Below are 22,630 nucleotides of genomic sequence, written 5' to 3'. Positions count from 1 at the left end.
TTGAAAAAACTGGAGAAAAATAAAGTTCTAGCTTTATGCACGGATGGCGCCAATGAAGAAACACTAACCGGACCCCGGGCAGATTACTGGTAACCTGGGGGTTAGATAGATGTTTCCCACGAGGGGTGAGACCCTGAGAAGATGGTTCTTCTGATAACCTGCAAAACAGACACCGTGAGCTTGTCACTGAGAAGGGGGGGGTTCCTCCTTGTGACCACCCTCCGGCGTGAGAATCAGACTAGATTGCTCTTTAAATATAAATGTATATTAAGAGATTGCTAGAGCAGATATCAGGTATAATATTATGATACAAGATAAGATGAGATGGTCATACCATTTGTGGTATTTATAGCCGAAGGTAGGTTTCCAAGGAGGTGTGGCCGGCTGCAACAGTATTCCTGTTCCACCAATAGTAGCCTACGCACGTGCCCTGCTGGTAGTTGGTGGGTAGGCTGCGGCTGATAGTGACCAGGCCTGCTGTATACTATTCCTTTTCCACCAACTGCCGGCTACGCACGTGGTATGACAAGAGTTGGTGAGTAGGCAGCGGCTAACAGTGACATACAGTGTAGGAGCATGCTGCTCGCCATACTGTTGTCCATAAGCTGTCGTATCTTTAGTCAGATCTTTTTCCCATACCTCGTCAGGTACAGTACAGAAGATCTTCCCGTATCGTACGGACTGGCTTATTTGGGCGGGAGTATTCCCCCTCCCGCCCTTGTGTGGGATTGTTCCCGGCTTTGCTCATTCCCTCAGGTGACACTGAGTGATTGAGAGCTAAGTGCCTTGTGCGTGTAGCCTTGCCGCGCGGGTGGCCTTCCCTGATGGCTTGTATCCGAAGCTGCGGGAACAGGCGGAGTCCTTCACCATCGGGAGGCATTTCCTGCGGGACCAGCTTGCGTACTGCGCGTAAGGACGTCACGTCTCTGAGCATGGTTGGTCCTGCGGATCCAGTTGGTTTCTGCGCAGACGTCCCTCTTCAAGGTGAGTCTTGCGGGTCCAACTGGGCTCTGCTGGGACCTACCTCTTCACTCGTCTCAAGCTCTCTGTTCTCAGATTGGACGGTTCTACGTTCGGTACGTTTCGATTGACTTGTTGATTCGTGTTTAATTTGTTTCCCGCTCAATGTGTGATGTTTAATTGTAGGAGTTGAGGTTCCGATGAGTGCTACTGTAGCAGAGCTTAAGCTAGCACTAGAAGAGTTCTTTAATTTGTTGCCTAAGGATCAGAGATGCACTATTTCGTGGTAAGATTCCAGATTCGATTAAATGTTACGGTTTTGAGTTATGAATTATCGATGTTGTGCCGTCGAAATTTGTCCATTCGGCTACAAAATTAGGTCAAATTGCATGAATTCATACTGATTTGACGTTATTTGATCATAAAAGTATGTGAGACTGTATAATTTTTGTTAATGGATTGGATCTATGATTCAGTTTTCCGTTGATGTGCAAAACTTATTATTATCACGTAGTGTGATAATTTGTAGGAATATTGACTGTTTTTATTTACGTTTAGCTCAATTCACCGGCTTTTCACCTTTGGATTAATTGGAAGTGTCATTGCAGCAAGAAATTAGCTTAAATGAGATGAAGCAATTAATGCGTTTAGTGAACATGTGCTTATAATTGCGTGAAAATGCATGAGTTGGACATGAATGCTAGTATCACACTCATTAGGACTTCCATTTGTATGTTGAAAACTTGAAATTGACAGTTGTGTGTAGAACTAGAGTGCTCCTTTTGTCTTTATTGATGATTTAGGGTTATGCTAACACATCATAATGTTAGTTAACTTAATGAGATATGTGTATAAGTATCTACTTTATGCATTATGGTAGTTACTAGTTAACACTTGTGCATAGAACCAGAGTGCTTCATTTGTCTTTATGACGATTTAGAGTTCAGCTAACTCATCATGACAGTAATGTGTTAGTTAAGTTGGTGAGATATGTGTATAAGTATCTACTTTATGCAATGTGGTAGTTACTAGTTAACACTTAACACTGCAACTGCAAGATACTTTGAATGGAGAGATGGCACCAAGCTAAACTTGTTATTTTGTACTGGGTGGGCCAGGTCACATGTTTGGGGACATTTTTGTTTGTGCTATGAAGGTGAGAAGCTGCTTGATGATAAAGCTTATATAAAAAGACTAGGAATCAAGGATGGTGATCAGGTTGTTACAAATCAACTAACTGTGTTTCTTATTTATTACTGGATCAGTAAATGGTTCTAAATTTCTAGTCATTGTCACATGCAGATTAAATTTGTAAGGCATGTTACAATCAACTATCGACCCGGAAGACAACAAATCAAGAACCAAAGTGATGAACCGAAACATTGTTTAATGTATAAAACATCTAAAATACCCTAAACTTTGAATCTTTTTGGTTCAAAAGGTTATCTTATATTAAATAAAAAGGTTAACTTTGATTAGCATGTGGTTGTTTAGGTCAAGAGGTCATGAAGATGGAGAATCTGGTGATGTCAGTAACTGTGATTCTGTTAGAGTTCAAGAGACCACTATATATGAGTGCCAATGTGAAGAAGATGAATCAGATTTCATGCCCGGGTCGAAATTAACCAACTTTTTGAGAGGGTGGTTTTCATACCGAAGATTTCGTAATGGTATGGTATGATAGATGATTCAAAAGAGTTTATTTGCATCTCAAACACAATTTTGGCCACTAGCTAGCTCAATTTAAAGCTGTTTTTAGTGTAAACTGCTTTGGTCTCTTATTAGAGAAGTTGGGGGGCATTAGTTGACTTTTTCTCCAAGAATATGCTACTAACTTGACTTCAATCGTTCTGGATATTATTAGGCCTTTAACTTTGAAATATTAACTTCTCTTGTGATGTTGCTATCTTTCTTTTTGTTTGTTTCGTAACTGCTGAAACGCATTATTGCAGAACTTATAGACCCTATCTACGCCTTGCTAACTAATGGGATTAAGTAAAACACGATGAAATCAATTTAGTGTATTGTAATAGTATGGGATTTGTAGAGGATACAAAAATTAGTATTCATTTACCTGACATATGATTATGGTTATTGGTTGCTTTCTCATAAGACGGATTAATAATATATCAACATTAAAGCATCCTAATCATATAATGTATATGCAATTTGTCTAAGAAAGAATATGGTTGTTGGTGCTTGTGAGTGTGGTGCTGTTCGTGTGGGAAGAGAGGGGACGCATATAAGAGAAAAAGAGGAGACAAAACGCTAATTTGGCATTTTCTTCGGCATCTTGTTGCATTCATAGAAATAGGGGAGTGACCTCAAGTGTACTCCAAAATACTAATATTAAGCTACAATTGGATCATTGGGGATACTCTTAGACGGATTGGTAGTAAATATTTCATAAATTGACCATGATACAAGTTTATAATATAGTTATAACTGACATAGTTTTTTATATATATATATAATTTACTTTGGTTTTAAGTTTTTGTTTTCTATCTCTTAAGTTTTGTGAGTTTCTCGGTTTCATTTCCTCGGCTTTAAATGGCTAAATGTTTAATGAGTTGTACATATAGGAAAATCAATTTGTTGATAAATTTCTCATGGTGATAATGGAAAACAAGAATAATATGATAAACCTATAATTATATGTGTACTTGTTACATCATGGAGAGTAGTAACCGCAGCAGGGTATGATGTAGTCGACATGTTTGTCATCTTGATCGAGTTCCCCTTTAGGATGTATAGTTAAGGATGGTTAGGGTAAGAACCCGGTTTAGAAGAGAGAAGAGACACATGATTTTTTTATTATGTGTGTGAGATTAGGTTATGATATTAATTTATTCTCTCTATATATACACCCAAGGGGAAACCCTTTATTAGCTATTAAGAGTAATATGGCTCATCAAGAATTACTAAGCTAATATATAATAAGGTATAATTAATTATTTTGATCTATTATTATATAAATGATAATGATGGCCATATAAATAAATATATAACATATATTTATTCTTACATTCTCCCACTTGGCCGAGTAATCATTTATTATGAGTATTAGATAAGCCTGATCAGGAGTTAACACTCATTTTAGTTTTAAACTCAAACTTGAGCAGAGAAATACAGTCATTGAATTGAACATCAGCTCAAGACCACCATTAATCATACTGCAGTCCTTATTTAAAACCTAAGTAGTTATGCTCAAAATTTTCAAGTAAGTCCTTCAAACGTTTGATTTGTATAATAATTTGTCTATATGTCATTATGCATGCAGAACATATTAAGAGACATACAAAATCAAAACTAGTGAGGAAATATTAATAATTAATCATTCATAGTACGATATGCAGTTGTACATGGTCATCAATAAACCCCTCATGATTATAAGCGCTTTCATAATACTTACGGGTAGACCGTTAGTTATAGGATCCTTAAGCATATCATGAATGTATTCGATACGGAAATTTAGATTCCTCAATTCGTTCATAAACGAATAATTAGTTTCATATCAAAATTTAATGCAGCATCTCTCAAACCGTTACTGTTTGAGAAAACATGGTAGCTGACTTTATCACAATTAGTCTTCAATATATAATTTATCTGGAGTTTAATAAAACTTCTGAGTTCACTAATAAATATTCAACATCATTGTAATTAATCAACATATTATGTCGTTATGACTTAGGTTGTTGTTATCAGTTCATTATAACTCCTCAATGAGATAGATTTATCTTCTGACAAAAGAATGTATCCCGAAAATTACATTTTCTTATCTCTGAATAGGACAAAGTTTAGAGTAATCTACCGGTTTGAATTCTCACTTCTTCTTTTAAATTATAGTCTTTCGTTTCTTTTAAAGATATTTTAATACTCTTTTTAGATGTTTCACATTAATCTAGACATATCTAGTGTGTTACAATTTTGAGTAATATCTGAACGAGTATAGACTTGAACCTACATAAGGCTTCTACTTAATGAAGCATAAAGTAATAATCTCAATGATCCTATTATCCTATAAATAGAGCAATATTGTTTGTTACATGTATAAGGACCCATTTAAGATAAAAATTATAGAACAAAACTAACGTCCCTTTGGGTCTATCTCAGAATGTTATGATATATATTATGTAAGGGATATCTATGAGATCTATCACATAAAAGTATGTACGAACAATGCTTTGACTTATGTAACATATACTTGTCAGAAGAATGTCATCTATATAAGGACAAGTTTGTTTTTAGTTGCTCCCACTCATCTTGAAGTAGGTACATTAATCCACTAGGTTTTTGATGAAAATAATTGTATAAAGACTTCATCACATTTTGATGTTTGCTTTAACCCATATATGGATTTTATTGACTTATAGACTAAATGTTCTTTATCCTTCAGTTTATAACTTTTAGGTTGTGTTATGAACATATAAATATGTAAGTCAATTGTTAGGGAAAGTTGTTTTAATGTTCATCTAATGTAGCTCTTAACTATTATAAGCTACTAGAACAATAATGATACTTAAATAAATCTTTTGTAATATAGGTAAGAAGATTCTTTGATAATTGGTTTCCCCTTGAATATAACCTTTAACAATCAATCATGCTTCTTTATGTCTTAACGTTTGTGTTAGGATTTAATTTAGTTATGAACACCCTTAGGTGTTTCAACAAAATCTTAAACGTTATTCTGACTTATGACGTTTAGTTTAATTTGCTAATAATAACTTTATTCCATTTAGAATATTGATTGATTTAATGGTTTAATTAGAAGGGGTATGATCATTAAACTTTCCAACATCCATTTCAACTTTAGTTAGGGAGCTTACATAATCATCAAAGTTAGTAGGTTTTAAAACCTAGATGACCTCCTGAGTTTGATTATTGGGTTTATTTGAAGTTTCAGTTTTATGAAATAGCTCTTGGTTAGGTTGCTATCATTTTCAGGATTCTAAGTGTGTAAGAGTTGGTACAGCATAGTGTACAAGATGTGTAATTGGAGTTAAATTTGGAGTAAAATTTAATGACTCTTTTCCCCCGGCCTCTTGTACTTCTAACAAGTCATTATAAGGACTTTTACTGCTCCCACTGACCTTAGAAACCTTTAGAAAATCAGCATGCTTAGGGTCAATATTTAAAGACCAATAGATTTTAATAGAGAACAAGTTAATGATGTAAGTCGGCGTAGTTTCTCTTGTGATGATTATTTTAGTAAGGAATCGGAGTATGCCCACATTTAAGAAACAAAGAAACTTTTGTAAGAGTAGTAATAAATTCTAAAGAGATAAGTTTTGATGGAATAGTGTTATGATGGAGCAGTGTCTTGTACAAGAGGTGTAATTGAGATAATATCAAGTTTTCACTCCCCACCTCTTTCAAATCTTGCAGATTATGATCAAGACACTTAATGCTCCCACTAATCTTTAATGTCTCTAGAAAAACTACATAAGGAGTTTTAATGATGTATGCGATGTGGGAATATGTCATATATATGTTAGACTTGATTTGATTTCATTAACGTCCAGATGTCATAATAAACTTAGGGACATATTAGAAGAAATCGTATTAGGTATATATGAATGGATTTCTTTAAAAACCATGGACCATAGAAGTCAGATTAGATACAAGTAAATAGCCTTTTAAATTATAAAAGAATTATGTCTGAATATTCCGTTTTGAATAAGTTCCATGAATGTCAGTAAAATATAACTTATGGTGGACCAAGACTTATTCCTTAAGCCAAGTAATGTTTAGGGCATCAACACATGATTAAAATCACTAAGAATGAGATTAGATGAAATTCACCCTCATCAACCATGTCATGATTTCTCATGAAATTTGGTTTTAATGGATGAATTTTATAAGTCTCATTTGTCTTTTGTTAAATTTTTATTTGCATGATAACAAAAGTTGTGAAAGTATGTAGTATCATCTAATTCTATTTAATAAATGTTTCAATCCAGATATTGATAACAAATAATATGAGAGTTTAATGTAAGAGTGGCTTTATGTTGGCTATGCAAATCTCACAACTGTCATAATGTAGCTTAAGTATTGATACTAAATTCTAATTGATCTCCAGAATATTTAAGGTATCATAAAACATAATTAGAAGACAGTTTTGTATGGTTATAATAGCCTTAACATTTAAATTTTGTCACCAACACTCATGTTAGTTATTTGTTGATATCGGTAAAAAAACTTATAGAACTAGACTTAACCTATCATGTTAATTGGAATATTAGGATTAGCAGACTTAAATATCATTAATATACGACTACTGTTTTAGCCAGATGTTCTTTTGAATTTGGATAGCCTTGTTACTTATGCCTAATATAATAATGACATATTTTTACAACGAGACTTCTCCTTAGAGAACTTAAAGCTGGAAGTAATACTTGTATTTTGTCTATGAACCTTAGAATTATCCTCTTTAAGGTTTTAATGGTGGTGAGTTGAATAACATCTTATGTTCCACTGCCATATTCTGTTCTATTACATGTGTTGCTAATCAACATACTCATTTTCCTTTTGTACTTATGAGTGTTATAATTGATACTTAAGGCAACAAATTGTAATAATAGAACATTTTAGTATGTAGCATTAGAAAAGTGTACTTATTTCCATGTGTGAGCCCTTAACTTTATGGGTCATGGTATTGTACATAATGATGTATTCAGCAACGCCATTTAACCTTATAGTTAGAACTTTTAAGGAGTGCATGAATCTTAGGAGTTATTTTAATTATTTAATAGATATTAGATTAGTTTTAGGAAAAACTTAATATAGAATAACTGTATTCGATAGCATGAGTTTATTGATTATCATAAGAGACATTATGTTTGACTCATCCCATTTTTCATGCTCTAGGTTTCTTCTTTATTACTATTATTAGAAGGAGCAACAAGATGGTCATGTCTTGAGGATAATCAAAAAACGAGAAGAGCTAAAAGTTAATGAAACTCTTTATGAAGCAAAACATATTTAGGTTTGAGATTAGAGTGGATGATTTGAATGAGATAATTATTTATAGAAGAAAATTATACTGAGTAATGTTATGGGATACTAAAATAATACATATTAAAATTTATGATCAATAGATTAATGAAGGATCATCAATGTAAGGATCATTATATTTTATTGAAGATGTGATATGTCTTTTATTAACATCAAACTAATAGACTAATTAAAAGTTCTACTTAAACAAAAAATAAATCACCTTTGGGCAGAATTAAAATTTATTTAAGTATATGTGTGCAAAACAATTGTAACACATCACCTTTGGGCAGGAGTGAGACAATTATTTTAATTATGCACGAGTTAACTTTGCTGGATATAAATGTAACACATCACCTTTGGACAGAAATGAGACATTTAAATCATGTAAGTAAAATTAACAAAGCTTTGTAATTAGACTTGAATGAGGAGTAGATGTGTAACACATCACCTTTTGGCAGAAGTGACACATCAAAATTCATTCAAGTAAAGCTTTTATGTTTTGTAAAAGGTTTTTAAGTTTTAAGTATTTACAAAACATTTAATTAGTTAATAATAACATGTTTGGATTAGAAAAGTTTTGGTTTTGTAATGAGTTCTCGATTCTAGTAATGAGTTCTCGGTCAAATTATGAGTTCTCGGTTTTATCGGATTTTCGGTTTTTAATAAGTTTTCGGTTTTTAATGGGATCTCGGTTTTAATGAGATTTCGGTTTTGATGAAATCTCAGTTTGACCGAGATTTCGGTAAGCATTAAAATCCAAAATTATTTAAGTTAATAATATTTTGGTTCAAATTATTAGAGATTAATTTTATCTCCAAGATTTGTTTAATTTTGAAATTTATATTCTTAATAATTATTCAGATTTCAAAAAAATCTTTTAAGATTTGTTTTTCAATTATTTTAGGAAAAAACACAATCATAATCTAAATTTAACCAAAATATGCATTATTTTTGAAAAACCCTTGATGAACACGAAGAACATCACCGAAAAATCATAAATTTTTAACAGGTTTTTAATGTGAAATTGGGTTCTAAAAGATTTAAACAGTTTATTTATAAACCGATTTCAATTAGTACAAGCATAAAAAAATTTTAAATTAGGTTTTATCAAGATTTTAGATTCAAGTCTTCCGGTTTAAATCCAGATTTAATGGAAAACCATGAAGAACCGATTAAACAACATCGCTCTTGATACCACATGTTGATCAATTTCTCATGGTGATAATGGAAAACATGAATAATATGATAAACCTATAATTATATGTGTACTTGTTACATCATGGAGAGTAGTAACCGCAGCAGGGTATGATGTAGTCGACATGTTTGTCATCTTGATCGAGTTCCCCTTTAGGATGTATAGTTAATGATGGTTAGGGTAAGAACCCGGTTTAGAAGAGAGATGTGACACATGATTTTCTTATTGTGTGTGTGAGATTAGGTTATGATGTTAATTTATTCTCTCTATATATACACCCAAGGGGAAACCCTTTATTAGCTATTAAGAGTAATATGGATCATCAACAATTACTAAGCTAATATATAATAAGGTATAATTAATTATTTTGATCTATTATTATATAAATGATAATGATGGCCATATAAATAAATATATAACATATATTTATTCTTACACAATTGCCCAACACATGTAATTTGGGTTTTAGGTTTCAACATTGAGTTTTCTAGCGTCAAAAGCCAATTAACCACTTTGGTTTCGGTTTAAAACCAAACTAAAGATCGATACATCGATTTTGGTGTTGGTTCGATTGTCAGAATAGAGATAGAGTCCTAGACTCACTCGCGGATACAACTGTAGCTATCCGCAACCTCTTCTTACCCCCGCGGACTAATCTCCAATATACCAATACCATCCAAAGGACGGTCACTCACAGAGTGAACAAACAATACATAACGGCCAGTCCAAAGGCCAATCATCAGGATCCTCCTAGAAGACAGACAACACATAAAGGACAATGAATGCACGACGAGCCTATCAGAAAACGTCAAACACTGTATCTCCAGGTGACAACCGTCCTTACCCACCAGCCGTTACGACCATCAGAGGCCATATTTATGCTAAGTAATAGAAGGTTTGACAGCCTGGCCAAATCTATTCTTTACCTCTCCGGCTATGAATAGGACACATGATCAATGATAAAAGGATCACCCTCTCACTCTAAATACTATTCTCAACCTACATACCCAGTCAGAGGGTGGTTACGAGAGAAATATTAACTTACCATTCAACAAGGTTTTCTTGGGTCAGTTTGGTTGGTTTAGAACCGAACTTATAACACCCATAATTACACACGCAGAAGAACATTTGGCGCCAAAATAGACGCACAATGACGGAGAAGAAACTGAAAGATACGAAGAAGAAGTCTTCATACCGATCGTAACTCCATTCCTCTTTCAATCAATCATAATTTATGTTCTTCGTTTAATTAAACATTCCAATTGAATTTGAATAATAATATTCTAACCTAAAACTTTTCAGGAAACCCTGCGTATCGAATCATGATGAGCGTGGAAAGGCGTTATTTGACGATCAAGATGAATCCGGAGAGTTGCCGATCAAACGCATTCGATGCCTCGCGCTGCACCAGCCGGATTCGCCTAAATTAGGTACACCGATTATTATTTCACTTCTTGATGTTTCTGTTAAACTTCATATTAAGTGATTATGATGAAGTTTTAGACATTAATAATGTCATCTCACTTCTTGGTTGAACTATGGTAGGATGATTCCAGTGCATGTTTTACAGAAATTAGGGCTTTTATTAAACAGGAAGAACAGCTTGTATTACTGTTTTGATCAGTTGCATGTTAAGTTGATTGCACTGTGATAGGATGTAGGTGTTAACATTATTGAACTTATAAGGATTAACAGAAATTAGGGGTGTATCAATATTTTGTTATTAAATTGGGAGACAACTTATATTACTGCTTTCATCAGTTGCATGTTCATTTGATTTCAGTGTGAGATGATTTAGTTGTTAACATTATTGAACTTATAAGATTTGACAGGAAGAACAGCTTATATACTTGATATATTAATTACATGTAATGTATTAGTGTGCATATTTAACATATCTAATTTGGTTGAAATATGTTATTATGGTGTAATGTTGAATAGGTGAAAGGTCCAGTTGGAGAAGTTATAGACCATGGAGACAAGAAACCTATCACAGATCAGCCCATTTAGAAAAGCAACTCAAGGTCCTTGAAGACCAAATCGACAAGCAAGTAAAACGGTTCCAAACCCGATATTCACGGGCCTTGAACCCGACCCGACCCAAGGATGTGGCTAAGCTTCTTGTACCAAGTTCGACCCCACCACTTGAACTAGCCACTCTCTCATGGCTAGGTGACTGGCGCCTGTCTTCCATTTTGGGCCTCCTTAGCTCATTATCCAAGTCATCGCCCACCCTAGCCTCGTCTTTGACTCATGCTGGTGCAACCGAGAAGGCCATTTCACAACTGATCCATGACTTGCGGATCGAGGAAGCTGTGATTGACGAAGAGTTAACTGAGATTCAAGCCAATTGCATACTCAATCTCCCTTTTGCACTGGCCCATGAAAAGCCCAATGGGTCTACTTTGGACCAAGTCAATTCTGAGCTCAAAAAGGTCCATCGTCTCATCGTTAAGGCCCAAAACTTCAGGTCCAATAAAACTCACATATACCTTGTAAAGTTCACTAATTATAATAGAATTGATTACGCGAATGGTCTTTGTGGTTTAACCATATTGCAACTTTGGAGATTAACTTTTCCGCTTACTGCATGTGAAATGACCAAAATACCCCTTAACATTAAATCTATAAAGAATGTCAAGTGGGCCCCACTTTTGTTATTCAAGTATAGTAAAATTCAATTAAAGAATCTTGGCTAAGCCCACGATTTTCAGCCGAATTATTTAAATAAAATTATTATATTTAAATAAAAAAAGTGGGCCTCACTTTAAATTTTGTGATAGATTGAACGTTTTAGGGTATTTTGGTCATTCACATGCACTTATAGAAAAAGGTTAGCATCCATTCATTTTAGGAACCAATGGTGTTACAATCGTATAAACATTTGGTCGAGACTTATAATGTTTTAAAGTTAGAAACTAAATTTGTAAAGTTGCAACATGATCAAACCACAAAAAACATGTGTAATTAATTAGTTCTTCATAATAATAGTAACTCGTTGATATAACATTTAACAGGAGAAATGCATTGGAGACAGTGGTGAAGAAAATCTTGTGTCAAAGTGATGCTGCTGAGTTTCTAGTTGCTTTTGGTGGAATACAAGAAACTGTGCACCAATTTTCCAGAGATTATAAAATGAGGAAAGGCCCTGTTTGTGTGCCATTGACTTGTGGTTCAGAAAATGTGGGGGCTGACACTGCTACTTAATAGGTAAGTTTCAATTGAAATGGATAGATCATAGGTACAACTGGTAAAGCATTTAGTACCTCTCATGACAGCTATTACTCTGCATGCATATGCATATACATTAGGTGTAACACAACTGGACTCTGCATCAATATTGTTCTGTTCTTTCACATCTATCTGTACTTGAAACTTTATGCTTACAACATTTAGGATTCTTTTTTTAGGTAAAATACCAACCATTTTTCTAATGTTTGGCATTGTTTGCCACTTATAGTATATGTATCATCATATTTTGCATTTATCTCTATTTTAGATGTGGTTCTTTCTAATAAATTTTTAATTAGTTATGGCACGAGTTGAATAAAGGTTTAATATGAAAATTGTGTCCTTAAACAAAGGACCCACCCATAAAACAGTGGCACTTGATGTATAAATATTTATATTCTATGGTAGACTATTATGAACATGTTACTTGTATTTAATTTAGTAAAAGTAGAATCAGAAATGAAGATTTTTAGCGCATGCTTTATAGAAGCAAAAAGTTTGGCCCCAAATTTCACATCTGATCATCAAATATAGATAAAAGATCATCCGGGTGGATATGCTTGTCCCCTTTGGATTTAACTATTGATTGGTATATGATTACAAAAGATTCATAATGATATCAAAACTATAATCACTTTGTCTTTGATTCTGGAACCTAGAATGTGCTTTAGATGCCATTCATATATTGCTACATGAATGTGTGTTTAATTAATATACTATAGAACAGGGGTGTGAGTTACTTACATGAACTTAACATAAAACTCAATGGTTTAGGTTTTAGTCTAAATGGGTTCGGGTGATACCCCACCAAACGTGATTATCTAAACGATCGCGTTCGGGTGAATTGATGGGTTCGCAGGTTTACATGTTTAAGCGTTTTGCTTTTATTCTTAGTTTTTTAAAGTGATTTATACTTTTATGGCACAACTTAAATAAATTCATTATATACTTTGGATATCAAGTTTAATAGTTTAAAAACACCTGTTTTATACACATTTTATCTTTGGTTATAAAGGTGTAATTTTAAACTACGAGTATGAGAAAGAATATCGGGTTGAACTATTGTTGAAGGGTCGTTTCGTGTCAACTCGCTGAAACTTGTTATGTGTTACAATTTGTGTCTGTTAGTGCATGTTTTGTAACAGATGATCTTTCGTGTTTGTTAGAATTGAGAGCAACGGTCAAAGGGGAGACTGTTGGTGCATTCTGTGACCGTCGCTATGCAATTCTGACCAGCGGATCGTCACAGGCGAAGTTAGCACAACTTCGCCTAGGCGAAGTTATAACAACTTCGCCAACGGCGAAGTTGTAACAACTTCTGCCGTAGGCGAAGTTATCACAACTTCGCCCTAGGCGAAGTTATGAACAACTTCGCCTACTGAAGCCCAAGCCCGTGAAGATTGTCTATATATACATGTGTCGTGTTAGGTTATGCAGAGTGAATCCAGTAATTCAGAGAGTGTGTGTTACAGTTTGAGTGTCAAGAGAGAGCAAGAGAGTGAGAGTCGTGTGAGACGACCCGAGGTAGAGCTCACCTCGGGTCAGTCGTGTTTCTGTTTATGTTACGGTATGTAACGTGTTTTATTATTATATGAATCTGCAGATTTGATTATCCATTCTTGTATTTGTTTGTGTATTTGATCGTGTACGTGTTTGTGTTCTTCGTCTATACACCATATACGAGTCTAGGAGGATTCCGCACTCCTAGACCTCGTGCGGATCTCGTATCGATCAGCACCGGGACTAACAAGTGGTATCAGAGCCTTAGGCTCTTACGCTATGGTTCGAGATCTGCGTTTTTGGTGTTTCTGGCACGTTTCTGTGCGTTTTCGGCCGAACAGCCGCCGCAGGCGAAGTTATTGGGTTCAGGCGAAGTTGTCGCTTAAATTTTAGGGTTTAGGCGAAGTTATGGCCAGGCGAAGTTATGGCCAGGCGAAGTTATGAACAGGCGAAGTTATGGCCAGGCGAAGTTATGGCCAGGTGAAGTTAAAAAAAAAAAAAAAAAAAAAAAAAAAAAAAAAAAAAAAAAATTATTGTTTGGAGTTTTCGTCTGTATGGCCGGGTGTACACGATTATTGTGAGACCAAAGATGTTGTTCCGTCAACGAGTGATCTTGTTATCTCTTGGTCTTACGTGTGAACAAATACGTGTCAACTCTGGATTTGGAGTTGAGGTTGTGAATGGGATATTGTTTGAAACTGGATATTGACACATATTCGGGTGTTTGTGGGCAATGAAATTGTTGTTGTTCGTGGTTGACCAACCGAAGAAAGTCAAATTGAACTGAAGGTTTTCGTCATTACTGGATTGCGGTCAGAGCATATTATTTATGTTATTTTCAAGGCGTTCGAGATTTGGATCCTGAAACGTGATGCTTATTTATACGAGTGAAGATTCTGGAACAAGTTGGATTTAACCGGGAATTAAAGTGTCTATGTTCTTGATTGTTATCCCTGGTGATTGAAGATGCTTCGGATTAATTAATGGTCATGTGTTAGATTCTGTCAAGGTGGTTTTGTGATGAAATTGATCACCTGATGTTGAGTAGTTGAAGATTAAACCTTATCGTATGCCGACGAGTTGGTGAAGTTGTGGAGGAAGCCCAACTTCATGTGTTGGTGAAGTCAGATGGACTCACGTGATTGGTTGAGATGATCTATTGGCACGAGGATGCATGCATTTCAAAGACCTCAATCGTTATAGTCGGAGAAGCTTACACTGAAGGGGAGATCTGATATGGAAGACGCTGGGTGATTGGTAGATTTGTGAAGCTACAGGACAGATTCAGACACGGCTGGTTGATGAACAAAACAGAAGATCATCAGTTAAGAGGGAGTCTGTTAGTGCATGTTTTGTAACAGATGATCTTTCGTGTTTGTTAGAATTGAGAGCAACGGTCAAAGGGGAGACTGTTGGTGCATTCTGTGACCGTCGCTATGCAATTCTGACCAGCGGATCGGCTCGATTGTGAGGTTCGGGATTTCAGTCAAGTGGCTCGATTGTGACCAGCGGATCACCTTCCGCACTCCAATCGGCTCGATTGTGAGGTTCGGGATTTCACGCGGGTGTAGTTTCGTCTCGTTTGACCTATTCGCGAGACGTATTTTTGTTGGGATTGTGTTCTACTAGTGCTTGACAGTCATTTTCAAGCCTTAGCATTGATCGGGAGCTTCTGGTTTGAAGAAAACAGATCTGGAAAAACTTCCAGGTTCATCGGGCGAACTTGCTGATCTTCAGGCGAAGTTGTTGAATTCAGGCGAAGTTGCCGTCACTGGAATTAGGGTTTTTGGCGAAGATATAAGGTTTGGCGAAGTTAACCACAACTTCGCTCAACTCATAAGTTCGCCTTAGCGAAGTTATCCGCAACTTCGCTTCACACTTAAGTTCGCAGATTTCATAAGTTCGCCTTAGCGAAGTTATCCACAACTTCGCTTACTACCCAAGTTCGCTCAACTCATAAGTTCGCCTGAGCTAAGCGAAGTTAACTTTAACTTCGCCAATTCAAGCGAATTAAAGACCTCAGCGAAGTTCTCTGTTCAGCGAAGTTGACCTTCAAGCGAAGTTATCCTTAACTTCGCTTACTGAGCTGTTTTAATATTTTCTTGTTTTTTTTTTTTCAGGTTTTTCAGGTTTTACAAGGATGTCGTCTATCAACATCTCCGATTTGGTCAAGATGGAAGTTGAGGCAGGGTCAGCCACTAAGGCCCCGAGGTTGATGAAGGGAACAGACTTCGTGGCATGGAAGGATAGATTCATCCAGTACATTAAATATCAGGATGCCAAAATGTGGGTGTGCATTCAAGATGGATACGTTCCTCCAACCATGCAATACGAAGGACGTGACGTGGTGAAGAAGTACAGTAAAATGGAGGACGAAGAAAAGAAAATGTATGAGGCCGAGAGCAAGGCCCATGCAGCGATAACAATGGCACTTCCTCAAGAAGTTCTCCATACGTTTCGAAAGTACACTTCTGCAAGAGAGCTTTGGGATGCTCTGGAAAACAGATTCGAGGGGAACGTAGGTATCCGTGCCTCAAAGATTAAACTCTTGAAGACCCAGTTCTCCGTCTTCAAATATTTGAAGAATGAATCTTTGGATGATATTATCACCAGATACTATCATCTAATGACAGAGCTTAGCAATTATTCGATTGCCTACCGAGAAGAAGAGATCGTCGAAAAGCTTCTCGATGCTCTCCCACCGAAGTGGGAAATGTACACCGTCCTTATGAGGGAAGACAGAGACTTTCCTAACTGTGATTTGGAAACTGCAGTAAACAAGCTCAGAACTTATGAGCTCAATATGGTTCGAAAAGAAACACCAACAGACCAGATACAAGACCCTGGTATGTATGGTGCAAAGATTAACTCAGGCTCAAGCTCGAGACCTGAATCTGCAGCTTTTTACTCAAAAGGGGAGTCAGGTCCCGACTCTCCTCATGATGGAAACGTTTCTGTAAACACGAATGGTGATGTATGTTTCGTTGCTGGAGGATCTAGTACTTCAAAGCCTCAAGCATCCACAAGTAGTTTTTCTGTAAATGCATCAAGCAATAATTATACCAAGATGCCTATGAGTGTAAAATCTGCTGAAGAGCAGTTTGCAGTCTATGCTTCATTTATTGCTTCCTACGAAAACTACATCCAGGGGAAGATTGTGGACCCTGCTGTTCTGGATGAGGATTATGACCAGATCGATGCTGATGATCTGGAGGAGATGGACTTGCAATGGCAAATGGCCATGATAGTGAGGCGAGTCAAGCGTTTCATGAATAAAACGGGGAGAAAGTTCGTTGGTGGTCGGCCCGGGTTCGACAAGTCCAAGGTAAGGTGCTACAATTGTCAACAGTACGGGCACTTTGCCAAGGAATGCAGAAATGAGAGGGTTGAACGTGGACAAGGTCGACCTACACAACACTCAGGAGTTAACAGAGAGATAAATGCCATGTTGACCAGAGAGGCAGGAGAGTACAACTGGAATCAACGCCCAAGTGGTTCTGGTGAACAGGCTAACATGGCTGAGACTGAAGCTGAAGAATGTGAGAAGGTTGAAGAAACAGAGAAAGCGAATGAAGAAGAAACCGCTTTCATGGCAAATGACAAGGATAATCGCTCCGAGGTAAGTCTTAAGACTGTTTGTACTAGTTGTGAGAATTTGTCTGAGCAACTCACAACGATAACTGATCAGTATGTCAAATTGGATGCTGAATTTAAAACGATTAAAGAAGATCACCATTTTACTAAAGCCAGAGAAAACAGTTATAAAATTAAAATTAAGGCTTGTGAAAAAGACATTCAAAGTTTAAAAACCAAACTTGCTGAGAAAGTAGAAATTATTGATCTTAGTTATGAAGTTTTGGAAGAAAAAACTAAAGTGATTGCTGATCGGGATAAACAGATTGCTGACCACCAGGTAAAGGTGGTGGAACTGAACCGCAAACTTGAGCAGTTCAGGAATTCCTCGGCCATCCTTGATCACCTCGTGAGTGATCCAGGTACCTCTGCAAAGAGGGGAGGAATCGGATATCACGAAGTTCCACCACCCTTTAACCACAATTATACTTATAATCCAAGTGTTCAGAAATCTGTCGATTTCGAAGTTCCTCAGACAACTCCAATCAAGATTACAAAACCAAGTGTTAGCTGTGGAGAAACAAGCTCGAATGTTTCTAGTGTGAATATTTCTGTATCAAGTCCAGTCTCATCAGATTCGGATATGTTGTCCGAATCTGGTCAGACAAAAGAGAAGGTAGGTTTACCCACCGATGGAGATAAAAATGAAGTAGCTAAAAAGAATACTCCACTCAATCCGTACGTCCCACCTTATGTGAGACAAACGGATAGTAAAACTGCCTCTACATCCAAATCAACATTTGACAAGAAAGTGGAGAGACGATGTTGCTTTAGATGTAACAAATTAGGGCATTTAGTTGCAGACTGCCCTCTGAAGCCGAGATTCAGAGGTGTGAGGCCTAACAAAACTGAGAATAAGCGTAATTTTGTAAATGCTAAAATTGGAAACTTTTCAAATGTCAAAAATGTACCTAATTCAAGTTTTCATAAATACAAACCTCAGTTTTTCAACCAAACCACAAGATATAACTCTTTCAATTCTCATAGGTTTGGAAGGCATTACACTCAATCTGCAGGGAGATTCCCTAACAGGACGTACAGAAATTATCCTGATGCTAACTTGAGAAAGCCAGGATACGGGATGTATCGATCCAAGACCAATTGGTCTTGGGTCCCAAGATTCTAACTCTTTGTTTTATGGTGCAGGAACAGTTGAACAGGGCTGCAAACAATCTTTGGATTGTAGATAGCGGCTGTTCCAGGCACATGACAGGCAACAAACACTTGTTGCAAGACTTAAAACCTGTTCAGGGAGCTAGAGTTAGTTTTGCTGGTGAAAGCGGTGGAAGGATTACCGGAAGAGGAACTGTGTCGAATGGGAGAATGACACTTGAAAATGTAAACTTTGTGGAGGAATTAAAGCACAATCTGCTGAGTGTGTCGCAGATCTGTGATAAAGAATACACTGTCCATTTCACTAAGAATGAAGCGATTGTATTGAAGCCTGGTTTTCATATACCAGAAGAATGGATAGTAATGAAAGCTCCACGTGAAACGAATACATACGTGATGGATATGAGGTCTACTGAAATGGCCACCAGAGAATCCTGTTTAATGACAAAGGCAAGCGAATCAGAATCAGAATTATGGCACAGGAGAATGGGACATATTCATCTTCGTAAGATGAACTTCATTGTCAAAAATGGGCTTGTGTTGGGTGTTCCCTTAAAGAGTTTTAACTTTGAAGATAAATGCATAGCGTGCAAGAAGGGAAAACAACACAAGAAAAGCCATCTCACCAAGACGATCAACTCAATTGCTGGTACTCTAGAACTACTTCATATGGATCTCTTCGGTCCGGTGAATGTACAAAGTCTAGGCGGTACTTCTTACTGCTTGGTGATAACTGATGATTACTCGCGATACTCGTGGGTATATTTTCTGAAAACGAAAGACGAGACGACTCAGATGGTAAAGAATCTCATTACAAAAGTCGAGAATGTCATGAGTAAATCAGTTAAATTCATCAGAAGCGACAATGGGACAGAGTTCAAGAACTTTGAGATGGAAATCTTTTGTCTACAGAAGGGTATTGAGCATCAATACAGCGCTCCGTATACGCCACAACAGAACGGAGTAGCTGAAAGGAAGAACCGAACGTTGATTGAAGGAGCCAGAACTATGCTGGCAGACTCAAAGCTTCCTGTGATGTTCTGGGCTGAAGCAGTGGCTACAGCCTGCTATGTTCTGAATCGGGTGTTAACAGTTAAGAGACTTGGAAAAACTTGTTACGAGCTTATGCACGGTAGGAAGCCCAACTTGTGCGGTCTTGAACCATTTGGTTCTCCTTGTTCGATTTTGAAGACTAACTCGAAATTTGGTGAAGTAGCCGATGAGGGAATCCTAGTCGGTTATGTTGTTGGGACTCCCAACAGACGGGTCTTCAATACGACAACTTGCAAGGTGGAGGTGGTTTGTAACACCGACATTACTAGTTATCAACCGCCAAAACCAAGCAATGGACCTGCTGAGCTTTTTGACTATGTTAAACTGTTTAAGTCGTTTAACGTACCTAATTTGGAAATTGCTGAAGAAGACGAAAGAGTTGTGACGAAGATGATATTTGATGAGGAAGAGGAGCTAGTGCAACATCAGATGACAGAAAAATCTCAGCCTTCCACATCAAACTCTATTGATACCCCTGCGGCCTCAACTGAAGATGAGTTTATTAATCCTTTTCACTCTCAACCTGAAACTACCATAGATGAGATCTCTTCAAACTTGGAAGAAAATTTACATGTCGGTGCTGTTCCGACCACGAGAATTCACAAAGATCACCCTTTGGAGAATGTTATAGGTGACGTGTCCTCGGGTGTACAAACCAGAAGTAGCCTGAATGAGCACACCTGTGTTTATTCAAGCATTAAAGATACAGGTATTATGAATGAATGTTTGTACTCTTGCTTCATAAGCCAAATTGAACCGAAGAATTATCAAATGGCTTTGAAGGACAGCTCGTGGGTCGAAGCTATGCAAGAAGAGTTGGCTCAGTTCGAGAAAATGGAAGTTTGGTCTTTGGTTGAAAAACCAAAGAATGTGCATGCTATAGGCACGAAATGGGTGTTCAAGTGCAAGAGAGATGATAAGGGAATTATTGTGAGAAATAAGGCGAGGCTGGTTGTTAAAGGTTTTAATCAGCAAGAGGGTATTGACTACAATGAGGTTTTCGCTCCTGTTGCCCGGTTAGAAGCGATTCGATTGTTTTTGGCGTTTGCTGCTTTCAAAAAGATGAAGGTGTTTCAGTTGGATGTAAAGAGTGCGTTTCTTAACGGGAAAGTTGACGAGGTTGTGTATGTTGAGCAACCACCGGGTTTTCCTGACCCAGACTTTCCTGATCATGTATACAGGTTGAGCAAGGCGTTATATGGTTTACATCAGGCACCTCGTGCCTGGTATTCAACGTTATCGGACTACTTGCTGGAAAATGGTTTTGAAAGGGGTTTGATCGACAGTACGCTGTTTGTGAAGAGAGAAGGATGTGACTTCTTACTGGTTCAAGTCTACGTGGATGACATCATTTTTGCTGCATCAAGAGTATCCATGTGTCAAGATTTTGAGGCTGTCATGAAGAAACGATTCGAGATGAGTGCTATGGGTGAACTAACTTTCTTTCTAGGATTGCAGGTTGATCAGAAGAAAGATGGGATGTTCATTCATCAAACAAAGTATGTTCATGATGTGCTGAAAAGATTCAAGATGGAGGACAGTTCTCCATATGACACTCCAATCTGCGTCAATCACAAATTGGGAGCTGAATCAGATGGTGACGCAGATGTGGACCCTACTCTGTATCGGGCGATAATAGGTTCTTTAATGTATTTAACTGCTTCTAGGCCTGATATAATGTTTTCTGTTTGTCTTTGTGCTCGCTTTCAGGCAAACCCAAAGGAATCTCACATGAAAGGTGTGAAGAGGATTTTGCGGTATCTCAAGGGCAAGCCGAAACTAGGATTGTGGTACCCAAAGGAGGAGACGTTGAACTGGTGGCATATACTGATTCTGATTATGGAGGTTGTAATCAGAGTCGGAAGTCAACAACAGGAGGCTGTCAGTTTCTTGGAGGAAGATTAGTTTCCTGGCAGTGCAAGAAACAGACATCAGTTGCAATTTCAACTTGCGAAGCTGAATACATGGCAGCATCCAACTGCTGCTCTCAGGTTTTATGGATTCAGCAACAATTGCGCGACTATGGTCTGAATTTCTTACTCACTCCTATTTTAATTGATAACACTGCCGCCATCTCAGTAATTAACAATCCCGTGAAGCACAGTAAAACTAAGCATATTGACATTCGTCATCACTTCATACGGGATTGTGCTGAGAAGAAACTGATCAAGATCGAAAAAGTTGATACACTTGAAAATTTTGCTGACTTGTTTACAAAAGCGTTTGATAAATTCAGATTTCAAAACCTAATTGAGCTAAATGGGATGATCAATCCCGAGTAACCATGTCTTTGTTTTTAATTCAAAAAAAAAAAAAAAAAAAAAAAAAAAAAAAAAAAAAAAAATGTGTCTTTATTGCTTAAAATTAGTCGGTTACCTCAGTTTGATGGACATCTCCTCGGATATGTTTTGGTCCTTGCTTTCGACTTAGGAAATGAGGATAGCCATTAACCGGAAGACTGAAAGTAACTGGGGCAGTGTTGACATGTTTTTCTTTCAGTTGCTGAAAATTAGTCGGTCATTCTTAGTAAGAAGGACACATACTTGTATGTGGTCGGTCCAGCTGATCCAATGGATCTTCAGGATAGCCGTTTACCTGATGACTTTGACATGATTGGGGCAATTGAATTCAAAATTTTTTTAGGGAAATGAAATTACTTTTCAAGTCTATTACTTCGTAAGAAGTTCTTTGCTGTGTTTAAAAGAAAATTGATCCAACCTTGGAAAATGATATATATATACTGACTATGTGTGCCTAACTAGTGAAGTTATTAAGCTTAAAAGGCTTTAGAACAGTCATTGTATGTCATGGTAATTTTAATGGTGCGTAAAAGTAGATGTGATACTAACTTAAATTTACTCGAATTTACGTGGAAACTCCTTAAGAGTGTTGTATGTCTTCATACATATCTTTTCGAAGGATAGGCAGAAAAGCGACTACCCAGTCATA

The 22,630-nt window shown here is 36.9% G+C and overlaps 2 protein-coding genes across 2 annotated transcripts; both read left to right on the top strand.

Moving 5' to 3' along the window:
• The first annotated feature begins 1,062 nt into the window (after positions 1 to 1,062).
• On the top strand, positions 1,063 to 2,919 carry LOC143565545 (uncharacterized). The gene is made up of 4 exons (XM_077052497.1): positions 1,063 to 1,246; positions 2,079 to 2,178; positions 2,263 to 2,351; positions 2,455 to 2,919. Exons 1-4 carry the CDS (start codon positions 1,161 to 1,163, stop codon positions 2,639 to 2,641), a joined length of 462 nt encoding a protein of 153 aa, XP_076908612.1. The 5' UTR covers positions 1,063 to 1,160; the 3' UTR covers positions 2,642 to 2,919.
• Positions 2,920 to 10,301: 7,382 nt separating this feature from the next.
• Positions 10,302 to 12,533, top strand: LOC143565558 (uncharacterized). Its single transcript, XM_077052503.1, has 4 exons — positions 10,302 to 10,351; positions 10,454 to 10,581; positions 11,093 to 11,621; positions 12,169 to 12,533. The coding sequence occupies exons 1-4, from the start codon at positions 10,302 to 10,304 to the stop codon at positions 12,356 to 12,358; spliced, it is 897 nt and encodes a 298-aa protein (XP_076908618.1). The 3' UTR covers positions 12,359 to 12,533.
• Positions 12,534 to 22,630: the final 10,097 nt, after the last annotated feature.

This window comes from Bidens hawaiensis, unplaced genomic scaffold, assembly GCF_021521415.1.
Source record: "Bidens hawaiensis isolate Kalapana, Puna unplaced genomic scaffold, B.hawaiensis_p1.1 tig00022408_1, whole genome shotgun sequence".
NCBI lineage: Eukaryota > Viridiplantae > Streptophyta > Magnoliopsida > Asterales > Asteraceae > Bidens > Bidens hawaiensis.
The sequence above is the reverse complement of the archived record's forward strand: the minus strand, read 5'-3'. Positions and strand labels throughout refer to the sequence as shown.

Excerpts from the sequence above, each read along its gene's own strand:
- LOC143565545 (XM_077052497.1), top strand. The coding sequence starts at position 1,161 with ATGAGTGCTACTGTAGCAGAGCTTAAGCTAGCACTAGAAGAGTTCTTT. Across the intron at positions 1,247-2,078 it reads CAGAGATGCACTATTTCGTG|GTCACATGTTTGGGGACATT; the intron begins GTAAGATTCCAG and ends TGGGTGGGCCAG. Across the intron at positions 2,179-2,262 it reads GAATCAAGGATGGTGATCAG|ATTAAATTTGTAAGGCATGT; the intron begins GTTGTTACAAAT and ends TGTCACATGCAG.
- LOC143565558 (XM_077052503.1), top strand. The coding sequence starts at position 10,302 with ATGACGGAGAAGAAACTGAAAGATACGAAGAAGAAGTCTTCATACCGA. Across the intron at positions 10,352-10,453 it reads AAGAAGTCTTCATACCGATC|GAAACCCTGCGTATCGAATC; the intron begins GTAACTCCATTC and ends AAAACTTTTCAG. Across the intron at positions 10,582-11,092 it reads GCCGGATTCGCCTAAATTAG|GTGAAAGGTCCAGTTGGAGA; the intron begins GTACACCGATTA and ends AATGTTGAATAG.